This window comes from Anoplopoma fimbria, chromosome 18 (genome assembly GCF_027596085.1).
Source record: "Anoplopoma fimbria isolate UVic2021 breed Golden Eagle Sablefish chromosome 18, Afim_UVic_2022, whole genome shotgun sequence".
Lineage (NCBI taxonomy): Eukaryota > Metazoa > Chordata > Actinopteri > Perciformes > Anoplopomatidae > Anoplopoma > Anoplopoma fimbria.
Window position 1 is genome coordinate 9,565,995 of NC_072466.1, and position 15,115 is coordinate 9,581,109.

At 39.6% G+C, this 15,115-nt stretch overlaps 1 protein-coding gene across 1 annotated transcript; it reads left to right on the plus strand.

The window, feature by feature from the left end:
* Positions 1-1,830: 1,830 nt before the first annotated feature.
* On the plus strand, positions 1,831-14,397 carry si:ch211-225h24.2 (uncharacterized protein LOC564539 homolog). Its single transcript, XM_054618951.1, has 4 exons — positions 1,831-2,260; positions 8,114-8,170; positions 12,001-12,116; positions 12,726-14,397. Exons 1-4 carry the CDS (start codon positions 2,174-2,176, stop codon positions 13,162-13,164), a joined length of 699 nt encoding a protein of 232 aa, XP_054474926.1. The 5' UTR covers positions 1,831-2,173; the 3' UTR covers positions 13,165-14,397.
* The last annotated feature ends 718 nt before the right edge of the window (positions 14,398-15,115 follow it).

Consider the following 15,115-nt stretch of genomic DNA (forward strand, 5'->3'; position numbering starts at 1 on the left):
GCAATCAAGAGGATTGATCAGGGACAGACATAACCAGGACCACTTAGATTGTAAATAACCACTGTAGAGATACTGTGGGAATACACGTCCCAGAAAGGCTCTCAAATGGACATTTGTCTCCCTGATGACCTTAGGGGTCAAAGATCACTGACCTGCCCGATGACAGGTGACGGACACATTTTACAGTAACAGCCAGTCATGGCTTGTGTCAGCTGGTGCTAATGAAGAGCTGACACCAAAAAATACAAGCAATTAATTATGAACCCTACAGAAAAAGGACCTTGTTGCACACAGACACACAAGAAACAGTTTAAGGCAATGCGTTGTTTTGATTACCGACGCACCTTGTATGACCATAAACGTTCTCTACCTTTTCTGGGCAGAGAAGATCTCCTTTTCTCACAAACAAAGTGTGTGTTTCTTTTGGTTTTTCCTCTAAGTTCTTACACATCTTACAATCCACATTCCCCGCTGACTTTACTGTATAATGTGGACATTGAAATGGGGATTTAGGAACCTTTGAATCAGGTGAGTGGTGTTAACCGGAGCTAAACTGTGGCTATTTTAAGAGGTCAGCCCACCAGCATAATGTGTCATTTGTTTCCTCTGGCGTCTGAGGTGTTAGAGAGAGAGAGAGAGAGAGAGAGAGAGAGAGAGATTTTATTCTTAGTAAAATGCATCAGTCTTCTGTTTGTGTAAGGCATGATACTCATATTTCTACTCTAACTGAGAATAAAACTGAGTAACTCATGACATAACTGTAATACAGAGCTATGGGTTTTATTTTTTATATAAAAAACATTCTTTGTCTGTATTAAATATGAAATAAAAAATAATTAATATAAATAAGATTTAAAGAAAAAACATGTGGTGCCGTGTGACTTTCTGAAAAAACAAACAAACAAGCAAACAAGCAAACAAACAAACAAACAAACAAACAAACAAACAAACAACAAACAAACAAAAAGAGGTCCCAGATTTCCTCTCTATCTTTCGAGGCCTCCTAATGTAAGATAACTCACTTTGACACTGATCAGAAATACACCAATGGGAGAAACTTAGGCGAGACAATTACATATATAAATGTACAAATTATTAGGCATCATAAATACATCTTATATCAATATATCACATCTAGAAAAAAAAGTATTTCCACTATATACTTGTATTCCACAACATGTTAGAGTGAAATATTGTACTTCTTACATCACTACATAAAGCTATAGTTAATTTGCAGATTAAGAGTTTACCTATAATATGGATATTTTATTAAAATATGCTGAATGGTTATTGATGAACCTGTCTAAGAGAATATTAAATGCCTAAAATTAGCTCCATCTTGACCAGCAACATAAAAAGACTGCTGACAAGTTTATGCATTAGTAATAATAATCCAACAATATTCACTATAATGATATAGCAATGACAGGCAACATCTGCTGCATTTAAGTACTTTTTTTTTTAAGGTACATTCTGCTGCCAATGCTTCTACTCACATAATACTTTTGCTTAAGAAATATTTTTACTTTGTTGTATTGCTACTTAAAGCCTTCATGACTAAAGCATCTGAATACCTCTTCCATCACAGAATAGCTCGGAATATATAATCCAAACAAAAAACTTATTTATCTATTTATACAATTTGACTCCCTGGTGTCAAACCCCTTCCAAACATCCGTTTCCTTGTTTTTCCAGCCATTCAGAATATGAAAAAGTAGGATTAACTAACATGAATGCGTAACTAAATGCTTGCATTGGCCAGAGATGAGACGTATGACCCCGTCCTCCTTCAAGGGAGGGGGGGGAGCAATGGGAGGAGCGACGGTTGGAGGTCCAGGTGGTCGAGAATGCGTAAATACGCATCAAACACACGCAAAGCACTTACGAAATTGTGCGCGTCATGAAAAAAGCTCGATTCCTGCGGCTCCTGGCACTTCTATGAATAAATAAGCTGTTTTCAGAGAAAGCCTCCTGGATTTTGTCTGCTGGAGGAACAACCAAAAGAGCAGAAGGCGCTTCGGGGGTGCGTCGCTGCGATCTCTCTAGAAAACGGACAGATCGGGACCAAACAGTTTAGGGTGAACTTCAGACTTTTGGCCAAAAAGAAGGCAACCTTTAAAAAAAAAAAAAAAAAAAAAGATCAAGACGGCTCGTCGCAGCGACAGGTGGAGATATGTTCAAGAAAAGCAAGAGTAAAGTGCTGGTGGATTATGCGTCAGAGGAAGACGACATGTCCTGGCACCACCATCACTCCTACAAGGTAATAAGACGGATGGAAAGGAAACACTAACAAAGAAAGTTCATTATATTCGGTTTCTTTCCTCAAACAACAGGTTAAAAAGGGCAAAATGATCATGTATAAATAGACTAGAATGTATTATTAGACTTGTTCAGCTCTCTGGGAAACAAGTGCCAGGATATCAAAATGAGGCTTAAAGGCTTAACATTAAAGTTTAGCCAAAATGTTATTTTTAAACAGCTTACATTTTTTTTACACAAACTATTATAATAAAATGAATAATACAATCATTAAGAACTAGACACACATATTACATATTGGTGAACAAACCTGGTTTTCAACAATGTTTTTAACTTGTGAAGCAGCTAAACTTCCAAAAAAGTGGCCAAATACACCTTATGCTGTTAAATTAAGACTGTGGAGGAGAGGAGAGGAGGAGGTCAAGTGTTTAAACTCCTGTTGTACCCGCTGAAGAAGAAAGTGATAGAAAATGCTGAGAGGTCAAAGAAGAGGCAGCTCATTTTCTAGACAATGCAAAACTATAGTTATATATAAATATGCAATTTAAAGGGACAGTTTACCCCCAAATCAGTTTTTTACCCTTTTACGGACATAGCCATATCTGCCTTCTCTCCAATATGACTATTTTATTTTAACCATAGTTCCTGCATGAAACTGCTCACAACAAGGTCTGTAGATTATTTCGAGTTAGCAGATCATGATTTCTCTTCTGAGTGCCATACAGTCCCCTTATATTTAAGACAGGGCCGACATCTGTAGGACTGAATTCTCCGGAAACTAGGCAACTCACCCCAAAACAATCTAGATAAATATATAGCACCACAGGTAAAAGGAATATTTTTTTTTTTTGATGTCCCTTTAAATTGAAAACCATCCCCTGTGTTCTTCTTGGGATATTAACGGAATATAATTTAGATACAACAGTAGAAAGAAAAATATCAACAACATCAATACATCTGTAGGCCTATACAACAGGAATATATAATAGAAATACTTTGACGTAAATTAGTGTCAACTTTGAATCTATTTGAATCCAATAAAGCTCAAATATCAGAGTTTGGATTGACAGACAGAACTTGTTATTGGAAAAAGAGAATGAATACACACACACACACACACACACACACACACACACACACACACACACACACACACACACACACAAACACACTCCTTTTGTACAAATCCACATTTCCATGGTGAGCAGTGCTGTGGGAGGTGTAAGGACCTCTGTATCAGCACAAGTTATTGGGGGGCATAGGGGAGAATCCATGATAAGTCACACACACACACACACACACACACACACACACACACACACACACACACACACACACACACACACACACACACACTTGCACAAGGAGAGCCTAAAATGACCCAGCAGTCCTGTTTCATAAGAAATAGCCAGCTGACATGTTTATTTATTCTGCTTCTTGTAGTAAAATCATCTCTTATGTGAGTTTTTTAACCTTTGGAACATACCAGTTAAAACTCACACTGAATGTCTTTTCTCCACAAAGGTCGTGATGCAGTCAAAATAATGTGCTATCATGAATCAAGGTTTTATGGTGAGAGTAAATCAATATATTTAATTATCTGGAGGCGTACTAACATGTCAATAGGATATTGACACACGCTTGAATTAGTAAAACTATATATTAACAAACTATAGAGAAGTTAAACAAAAAAAAAGCTTTTTAAAACACAGAGAAGAAAATCATTGAATTTAAGATTTTATCCACTGCCTTTACCTCCTTTTGTGTAAAACCGTACTGGATGTCTAAATGGGTTATTAGGCAAATGGAAAGATCAGCCAGCACCAACATCGTTTTTCAACCGTTGTTGTGACAATGTTGAGATCCATGACCCTTGGGTGGGTTTTATTGGACACTGTTAACTTCCACCCTGGGAACCAACGCATGTGGACCTTACCCTCAAAGAGCTTACTTGAGTTCAGTTGGTGACGCTGTCTACGGTGGTCACCAGAATAACTTTGGATGGTGAGAGCTGATCTGAGATCAGAGCAGCAACTTCTACTCACAATTCCTGGGAAAATCATCAGGGAGGTCTCTTCGAGTCACCATGGCGATAAAGTACATGCAGGGGTCAAGGGTCGGATCATAAAATGTGGTAAACACAGTGAAGAGCCGGATCCAGCCCAGCAGTGATACAGGATGAAGCAAGGATAAAGAGTTATGATAACACAGTCTGGACATGCAGGCTGAGCTCGATCAAATCACTGGCTGATAGTGAGGGAATAGATAGATTATCTCGGGTCTTTTTGCGTCACAATCACATTGCATGCATATGTTAGCCTCTTTTAAATTCCTTTAACGTTAAAAAATGCTTAATCAACTTTACAGCTATAAAAAGGGAAATTTAAAAAGAAAGTCTGGGTTCAAAAGAAGCCTACGAATAATTGTTACTGTCAGTATCTTCCCATTATTATCTTGAACAATCAATGAATAGTTTGGTCTGTAACATGTCAGAAAATAGTGACAAATACTCATTACAATTTCCCCCGAATGCAAGTGGACATATTCATTTTGTTTCAGTTCAAAATCCAAATACATACAGTTCACAATCTTAGAACACAATTAGGAAAAGTAGCAAATCACATTTGAGAAGGTGGAACAACTGTGCGTCTGTCCTTTTTGTTCCATGACTTCAATTATTATTAATTGTACAAATTGTTACCAATTCATTTTCTAACTTATTAGCTAATTGTTTCAGCTCTAAAAGTTATAAAAACATATGTTGCCACTTTAGAAATAACATCTTTTAAAATAGTGTTATGCAGTAACTTGTTTCCACACACATTCTCATCTGGAAACTGCTAAGAACAGCCACAGTCTGATCTGACCATCACCACTGGAGCAGTTAGGGTCAGGGTTCTTGGCTCAAGGTCACCACAAGCGCTGCTTTTTCACTTTTCCACCAGCATTTATCCTGGTAGTACAGGAATGGCCCCACAAGTCTGATGTTTAACTTGTCTTTATCTTGTACAAAGTAGTAGTTTCTCTCTTGATCCACATTTTATGTTTCATTATAGTCATTACAGGATACAGTAGGTCTCTTTCTGTTGCACTTGTTTATTCTCTGTTATCAGTTTTTTTTTTATGGTACAGCAGATGGTCTCTATGTTGTTCCAGTCAAGTTAGTTAAAACTGTACATCAGTGTCACCCATACAGATGGACACAGACAGAGACCAACAGGCAGACAGATAGAGACAAGCAGGTATTAAGGGATAATACATCCATAGACACACAGAGGAAAAGAGGGAGAGCATAAAGGGGGAAATTAATATCTGCCCTCCCTCCACAGTGCTCTAGGGCGACTACAGTACAGGCCCTGTGCCGCAGCTTGCTTTCACTCTCTATTGAAGTTCAACAGACTGCAAGAGGCAGCTGTGATTTTGCAGGAGGTACGTGTGTGCCTGTTTGTCTATGGCTTAAAGCGGTAACACACCTGAATACTTCAATAACACCACGCTAATGCCACGGTTGGGGCCCGCTTTAAGAAGTGGGATCATGGGAGTGCAGAAGAAAACTTCAGACGGCATTGCATATAAATCATTAGTGGGGAGGTAAAGAAAGCTAAAGCTGAGTGGCTCATGTGTTGAAGGAGTTAGGGTTAAAAGTCAGATGTGAGTTTTGTCTTAGTTCAAACTAAATTGTGATGATGCACAAAACAAGGGGTTTGCGTGGCCTTTTTACATTTAATGCAAGGGTTTGACATTAAAAATAGATTTAGACCAGGAGGTTGATACCCCTTTATCTCTATAAACACATTCTGCATTCATATGCTAGCTGTTCCCACCTGTTTCCAATCTTTATGCTAAGCTAAGATAACCATTTCCTGGCTGTGTAGCTTCATACTTAATGCACAGCGATGACTGGTAGCAATATTCTCATTTAACTCTCGTCGTGAAAAGGCATATTGTCGAACTATTCCTTTAACTACATTTGGTCTAGTGATTAATAAAATAAAGCAGTAAGCCCTGTTCTTGGAGAATATGGAGTATCGTTGGTGTGCAATGGCTTTTTGGAAACTACTGTTGGTATAGTATTGAAATTCACCGTGCATCTTCATTGCCTAGTAATCTGGCTTCTTAAAAGTCAACACTGTGGTAACATTTACACACTTGCAAAAGGACTCAGTCAAAGAAGGAAAGAGAGGCAGACGGAGAAAAAATTGCCCCCTGAGGTGCGAAAGCAGGACTCTTGCTTTCTGTTGTTAGGAACATTTTTTCTCCCAGAAACCCTGCTCTCTCCCCCTGACTCTCCCCCTCTCCTCCCTCTCTCCCTCTGTCCCAAGTTGTTAGTGCATTTACACTCTAACAGTAGTTTGAAATCAATGTGTGTGAGTGTCTTTGATCAGCTCAGGTGGCGAAGACCCAGCAGACTTTGCTCAGACTTGTCCAACCACAGTTAGTCCTCCTCTCTCTCTCTCTCTCTCTCTCTCTCTCTCTCTCTCTCTCTCTCTCTGAGATGTTAGAACTTCTTACAGCTTTGATCATTTTACAGGAATCCTGGCTCCACATCAGTAATCTCAGGCTCAGCTGCAGGTCTGATGACTTCTTGATGCCCTCTTAATGTTTTTAAGTCTTTTGGAACAAGTCCAAGTCAAGTCATAGGTCTTAACAGACAAAGCACAAGGCAATGACAACCGTAAAAGTCAGTCAAAATGGATTTCTAAGATTAATAACATTCTTGATAAATGTGCTTAATCATATTTATGGAACGTTCATGGACATATAAATCCGGAATACATTACATTTAGGGATAACCTGGACTTAATGATCTGGCTCTTCAGGCGAGGCATGTTATCCTCAGGGTAGTAATGACAGGAGTTTCTTTACTGTATTGTCTTTTGCTTAGCCTGCACAGAATCAATTGGTCTAAATTTTAGAGTAGTAATCATAATCTGCCAAGAAATATTTACATGAATTATTGCCAACACTCTTTATGTGTGGGTTATGAAAGACCGAGCTGAAGTCTTATTAACTTTTTGTTTGCTCTGGGATTTTATTAGGACCAACTTTATTACTTCAATGTTTTGCTTACAAGTGTGAAGTCTCCATAATTCAATTAGATCCAACTTTATTGTCATTATTCTAAAAAACATAGGCTGCTGGGACTTTCTTAAAAATGAAGAATAAAAAATGGAGGCAGTTGTAATAAATGTGTATAAAATATAATAATAAATAAGTTCTGATTTGCTAAATAATTTTAAGATGCAGGATAATTACAGTGTACACTGTTGTTTTCACTATTAACATATTGTACAAGTCAGGTCTTACATCAGTTAAGTCCAAGTCAAGTTAATTCAGTCCAACTCAAGCTTACAGCTCTGTAAAATCCAAACAAAGTAACAGTAAATTTTACAACAATGAAATAAATCCTGGAGACTGAAGCACAATGGAGCCAAAATAGCTCCACTTATATACCCAAATCATGTACTGCTGAGGCAACAGGTCATGGATTTATTTTTTCTTTCTTTTGTTTGAATCTGCCCTCTGACTTTAGTGGCTTCCCCTCATCCTGCCCGGTCTGCCATCCCTCCATCTCGCCACTCCAAATACAACGCGTTTATGTTACAAAGATTGCTCTCTGTCTTACAGGAAACCCTGCACACACGCCACACACACACACACACATCCCTGCCACAAAGTGTGTTTGGGTTTGTGTTTTGGGGGTTGCTATTTGTGTTAACTCACTGTTGGTGTGTGTGTGTGTGTGTGTGTGTGTGTGTGTGTGTGTGTGTGTGTGTGTGTGTGTGTGTGTGTGTGTGTGTGTGTGTGTGTGTGTGTGTGTGTGTGTGTGTGTGTGTGTGTGTGTGTCACCTAGGACAAAGACATAGAAGGAGAGGAAGAGGAGGAGGAAGCTGTCACTGCAGTATCCAAGGTAAACAGCTCCACTTCACAGCTATTTGGACACAACACAGACACAAACAAACTATTTGCTTCCAAACTCACTTCAGTTACCCCCTAAAGATATGCACTTGTCCAACATGCCCTAATCTTCTCACACATTGACTGCACACACATGTGCACATGCTCACAATATTGCACTTTTGACTCATAGTTGTGTAACCCTAAAATAATCTCTGTCTTATGTCACCAAAAACATCCATATTCTTTTTAGGGCTGCACCCCCTTAGTCTATTAGTTGACAAAAAGGTGGTTTTGGTCTTAGTTGCCTAAGATAACTTTAGTGGATAAGTCCATTTTTGATGCTTTTTAATGCAACAAAACTTATGAGCACATCTCAAAACAAGAATTATTCGTTGTGGAGAAACACATATTTTTTGATTAAATCAACAAATCGATTATTCTACAAAATCGTAATTGTTAGTCGACTAAGAATGTCTTTGGTCAAGAACAGCAATGATCCTTTGATTAACTCAATGCCCCCAATGCACTCATGTGCACAGGCAGTTTCTTCTTGTCAGATGACCACAAAGTGTTTCTTAGTGCAGCTGAGGAAAATCAGGAGGGTCAGAGCACTGCTGTGTTTATCTGTAAACACGCCAGCTTTCAGCTGTCATCCCCTGCTTTATCCTTAACCTTATCATTGGAATGGACTCATTTTGTTTGTTGTTATGGCAAATGTTTGTGTACTTTTACTATTATCCTTATCCCAAAACCCACAGTTTGGAACAGCGGAGTGAGGTCACTGTTGTTTATGGAAAAGGATAATGGTTAATTATATTTTTATTGCACATTGCTAAACTTGTTTGCTGGAAACTAATTAACACATTAGAAAATGTGAATTAGGCCAAAGGTCATAGTGAGTTTGATGGGAAAAAAATTACTTTGTTATCATCTCTGTAAACTTTGAATTGTAAATAATGTTTTTATCATGCAGGTTAGACAAGTGGCCTTTTGTATGCAGGCAGCTTTATCTGCAGTTGTGCCCACTCCAAACAATGTGTGTGTGAGAGATATTTCACATCTCCTGATCTGTATACTGACAACAAGCCTTTACCCTAAGGTGCCGTCGTGTCTGAACAATATATTGTCTCTGAACTCTGACTGCCTTCCTTTTATGTAAGTATAGCTACTGTAGGTGACTTAGTTCACAGGACATATTTAACGGCTTGTCGTGTTTGTGAGGACACGGCTGGCTGGGCTGGAGAAGGGAAGGAAACGCAGCATTCATTCGAGGAGCTGGGCCTTTTGGACGGGAACAATCACTGTGGAAGGAAAACAAGGCTCAAAATAGCCACAGACTGTTCCGACACCGTGGAAGGCTACAATTCTTCCACCATCGGCTGTTTTATGCTCATATTAGGACACTTACCTGAAACAATGCTGTAAACATTTAAAGACCAACACTCCAGAGTTTTCAGAGCAATATAAAATAGATATTAGAGATAGATTTATGGCCTGTTTACCAGACTAACAATAGCTCTGAGTACCTTATAAAACATCATTAAAATTACTAATGCAAAGATTTCTCTATCAATAAGAATATAATCTTTTATTTCCTAATCATTTGATTCAATGTTTCAACACAGAGCCACAAATGCATCCACGATTAAGTGCTATTGTAAAACTGCGACTGTAAATTGTGTGTAATTTCAAAGTGGGAAAGACGTTTTTTTAAATAAACAGAATACCCTGTCAACCCTTGGTTAGAACAAATCATTTACCAACTATAAACTCTATACCTTTGATAACCACAACTAGCAACTTTTCTAGATTCAAATGCCTCTTTAATCATCCAGCTTCCATCTCTGGCGTATGGAGCGAGGAATTTGGTCTAATAAGAGCTCTATTGTTCTGCCAGGCGGGGAGCTGTAGGTAAAGCTCCCCCACACAGCGAGCCTCAGTGAGCTGCTGGGTTTACCTACTTTTTGGCCGGACAGATTACTGGGCAATGAGCTGCTTTGGACCTAGAGGCCCGGAGATTAATGCTGAAGAGAATGGTGAATAGTTAGGCCTCTGTGTGCACACATGCATGCATGCACATACATAACTGGACTTAAGCTACAGTTCATGTACACACACGTATACACTCTGATACACTCAATCTGTTTTGGCATCTCTGGTTTCTTTTACTGCAAAGCTCGAACTACAGCGAATCTGATCCACGGTTTACACTTGATTGCACACAGGAAACAAGAAGCAGAGCGAGGAGAAAGACAGAAACAGTAAAGATAGTGTTAAAATAATGGATACAAATTTTTTGTAAACATTTTTTGATGATAATAAACTGACAGCGTTCTTGCCCTCGGGCATGTTCATGATTATGAGAGGTGAGATGAGGAGGATCAAATTTTCCGATTATCAGCAAATTATGCCTGCCTCCTTATGAGATACCACAGTGAGCAGAGTGTTTACAAATCCATTAAATGTCCTCTGGAATATGAGAAGATTTCACAAGTGGGATGATAAATAATCATGTGTGTGTATGAACAATAGAGCTAGTGTGGCCTGTAGAACAAGCAGATCTGTTTAAGTTCATGTTATCTAAACTGTGACATTGTGAAGCTTGATCTCAGACCTGGTATTGTACGTGTTCCTGTTTGGTTCGACTGCTTTCATGTTATAGTTGTTTGCTTGTTGAAGCTGCTGTTACATCCTCCGGAGAGATGTGTTGTGTGTGTGTGTGTGTGTGTGTGTGTGTGTGTGTGTTGTGTTGTGTGTGTGTGTGTGTGTGTGTGTGTGTGTGTGTGTGTGTGTGTGTGTGTGTGTGTGTGTGTGTGTGTGTGTGTGTGTGTGTGTGTGTGTGTGTGTGTTTTTGTTGTATCATGCATATCGTAATTTGAAATGATCAGTAGGTGTAGAAGCAAAAAAAAGCAGTATAGGGATCGCCATGGTCGAGGGCATTCATCAAATAGTGTTGTGAGTACTGAGAATGTTTTGACAACGGTAAAGCAAAGGCAGGCACGGATATGAGTAGGAGTAAGCGTTATGGCCTTGACAGTTGACATTGAGAATTCTTCCCAGGCACGGAGAGAAACGGAGCCAAAAGTTTGTTCTATAATCGCTGAGGAGGGCGGTATCTGTGCTCGGTGGAAAGCAGCAAGGGCAGGGAGGAATTCTGATGTGACGGGGGAGACCAGGGGAGTTTCAGAGAAGGTGGAGGGTCTTCCACTGGAATGTGCCGTGCGTTATTGCCAAGTCAACGTCACTCAAGCTCTCTCTGTATTTATCAATCTATAACAAACAGAATTGGTAGCTTGGTAGATTTTTGTCCAATAGCAAGTTGCCTACAGTTGTATGCCACATTATTACCTCAAAACTTTATTTTTTGGGAATACGCTAGTTTGCTTTCTTGTCAAGGGTTAGATCAGTAGAGTTTTAGTATCACAAAAATACTTTTGTGCGTGTTCCTGTTTGGTTTGACTGCTTTCATGTTATAGTTGTTTGCTTGTTGAAGCTGCTGTCTTTTCTGCTGTCTTTTGTGATACTAATGACTTTTTTTCATTTGAAAACACAGGCTTAAAAATCAATGATGGATGTGTAGCTGACTTAGGTTTGACGGAAAACACATTCCATTAGTTCCGATCCAATGAGGCCCACAGTAGATTTTCAAAACATGCACATTTATTAATCTAAGTCTGGTTTTCTAAATTCCTGTGAAGTTGACTTCACCCTCCTTGTAAAGCATAAATCACTCACAAATAGGAATTAGAGATAACAACCTAACATGCAACAGATGGTGGTAATAATTTCAGCACTGCAATTCAAAATCAAATGGTCTCTTGTCTGTCGATTTCCTGTCAGGAGGCCAAGGTGAAGAAGATCATGTCCAAGAAAGAGAGGAGGGAGAAGAAGATGTTCTCCTCTAAAGATGACGAGCACTTCTTGTTGACCGGAGTAAAGCTGGCCGACCGCAGAGGGTGAGGTTACACACACAATAACTTTGTCATTACTCGTCTCACTCCAAAGAAGACATGTTATCTTCATCACAAAGTTATTAATTAAATGTAGCAGTCCCATAGCTTCACAGTTTGTTGTGGTAGTCGCACCAATTGCTACATACATCTCTTGACATTTCCGATAAATAGACCAAAGAGACAATTATTGAAAAAAGCAACAAGAATGTAACCTTTAAAAAAAAAATCTGGTTGGTCACTTGGTCAGATGAATGCAGCAAAATTTAAAAATACTTCTGAGTCACGTCCAACCACTTGTATTTGTTTGAATGTAAGACAATGTTTTATTTGGCAGCATTTACTAACTTCCAGACCCCTTCAGGAAGTGGAACATGTATGAGGAGGAAAACCTAAATTCATCACATCTCTGTGACAAACAACCGGGAATTCCTATATAATGACTTTCTGTATGGGGAAAGTTCCTGTGTCCAGTGTAAAATGTCTCTTACCACACCCAGTCTTATTTATAGTTGAGATGAAAGTGGTCGACTGGTTATTTTAAATGCAGAAATGTTGTGCAACAGCTGCTCTTTAAGTTTGTGCTTTGCTCTCTCTATCTGTTTTTCTCTTAAGGTCACACAAGAAAATCAAGGATGATGAGAAGGAAAAGGAAAAAAAGGACAAGCCAGAGAAGGGCCACTGTTTTTGGGAGAACGTTACCATGACGATGAAGCAGATCTCCCCCACCAAAAAACTGGAGAAGATGGAGGGCTGGGAGCCGCCACACCTGGAAAACTTAACCGAGACTGTGACCAACGAAGCCCCAGAGGACAAGAGCCAGAATAGGGATTCGCCAGTTTCCTTTCCCGACTCTGTAGGCCTCCCGTTGGAACTGGCCTCCTGGGCGGGCCAGGGTCTTGAGGAGGACTCCTCCCGCTATGCTAATCTGTCGGACTCCAAGGATTCAACGGCTGCTGTCAGGTGGACAGCCCGTGCAAAGGTCAAGTTGGCTGGCATCAGCAGGATGAGCAGAGGGATCGTGTCAGAAAGCGCTTGGGAGGGGTTTAAATAGGAGCCATTTCACCTTTGATACCCTCCCTCATCACCTATGTACTGTCAAGATTGAGAATCAAGACCTGAACCAAAAATCTGCTCGTCTCTGTAGTCTAGTTCTAGACGAACCCGGTGTTTATGTCAGCTGGTATTGAGATGCTGTTGTAAAGCCCTGAACATAACACGTGTTATTAAAGCGTTGAGGTCCTCAACATGCTAGTTTTATCAATGGGCCTTTGAATCACTGACAAACTGTAAATTACAACAAATAAAAGCCTTAAACTACTGTACCATTTAACTGTGATATCCAATGGCCTGGCATTTAGATTTTTTGTATTTCCAAGAAATGAGAAGAGTGATTTTCATATAATTATTGTGGCTGTCAGTGGTAGAGAATCAATGAAGAATATGCAAACCTCCTGAAGACTTCCTTTCTGTCTATACAGCAGACAGTCAAGAATGTGAGTCTGAAGCCCTAATTTACACATCAATAATGGGCTTAAAATATGTGCAATCATGAAATAATTTGGATCTGGAATATTAGTGTGTGTTTGTATGTGCGTTTGTGTGTGAAAGAGAGGTTGATGGAGAGGAAGTGAGTTTAATGGACATGCATGCACATGTGTTTTAGTGAATCAGAGATTTGAAGTTCTGTTGTGGGGCAAACAAATCAACGCAACCCTCACATTGTCATAGTTTGATACTGATCTGATGCTGAATATTTTTTAGAACATTTGTAATGCTGACAAGCTAAATGCCAAACTCTGTGTATACTTGTTTCTCAAGAAAAGCATGATCCTTCATGCAGCTGTGCCTTGCATCAATACAATGACATCATGTGTGTGCTGTACATTTGAACTAGATCATTCTCTGTGTACAAAACAGATGAACTCATCACGAGGCCTATGCATGTGCAAATGGGTCAACCCAGCAGCAGTGTTTGTGTGCTACATTATGAAAAGTCCTTTAATGCTGTTTGTATATCTGTATATTGTATAGGACTGAGACAATGAAGAGTCATTTCATTTCCACAGTGATTTTTCCTTTAGGTGAATAAGAAGCGGTCTTTGCTTCTCTCTTCTCTTCTTTTTCTTTGTTTAAATCTGTTTACTGAATTTGTTTGACACTGAAGTCTGCTTCGTTGCAGCCAGTAGTGTACACAGATACAGGTGCACTTCCAGGGATGCGTGCATTCTGTATTTATTCATCAAACGGCTGGGTCGCATTCTCTCAAGCAGAATAAAGATCTAAGTCTGACTGTCTGGCTCTACTTTATTCAACACATTGCAGTGTTGTCACGACACTGTAAGTTCTAACTTTGATACAACCTTGAAAAATATCAATATTTTAATGTGGAAAATTGGCACAACATTGAGGACATACAATTTTGGATTATATTTAAATTTACTGTGAGGAACATTTAACAAGTTATGAAACACTCTCAATTTAATACTGTTACCTCTTTATGACCTTCATAAGTAAACAAAACCATCAGCGGGAAAATTGGCTATTTAGTTTTCTTAATGCTTGTTATCGGTGCCAATGGTTGGGATTCCACGCAAACACAGGTGAAATCATGCAGTTCACAAAAAAATCCTTCAGCTCAGACTCCAGGGGGGTGTCCGGCAACCATCCCATTGTGGACAGACACAGATCTGGCCCCGCTGCCGCCTTAGACCTGCAGTCGGAAACTCTGGCGGGAGGTTGAGAGCTCAGTACTCAGAAACATCTCTTCCTCTGGCAAGGAGTAGAGCTTTTCCTTGCTGCTTTGCTGGGTGCAACACAGACACCAGACTGTTGGAGGCCCAGGCTGTATTGCTGTGCTCGCTCGAGAGAAGGGAGAATCTGAAGAACCAAAACCGACTGTCAGACCCTGCAGCGGTAAAATGACAAATTGGTTCTCGGAAACTTTACCACTTTTGTCCACAGGGACCGCCAAAATCAACACACGTTGAAGTTCCTTGTAGTAG

Bases quoted from the DNA above. Each gene is read 5' to 3' on its own strand.
- si:ch211-225h24.2 (XM_054618951.1), top strand. From the start codon at position 2,174: ATGTTCAAGAAAAGCAAGAGTAAAGTGCTGGTGGATTATGCGTCAGAG. The intron at 2,261-8,113 runs GTAATAAGACGG...TGTGTCACCTAG, and splicing joins ACCACCATCACTCCTACAAG to GACAAAGACATAGAAGGAGA. The intron at 8,171-12,000 runs GTAAACAGCTCC...ATTTCCTGTCAG, and splicing joins CTGTCACTGCAGTATCCAAG to GAGGCCAAGGTGAAGAAGAT.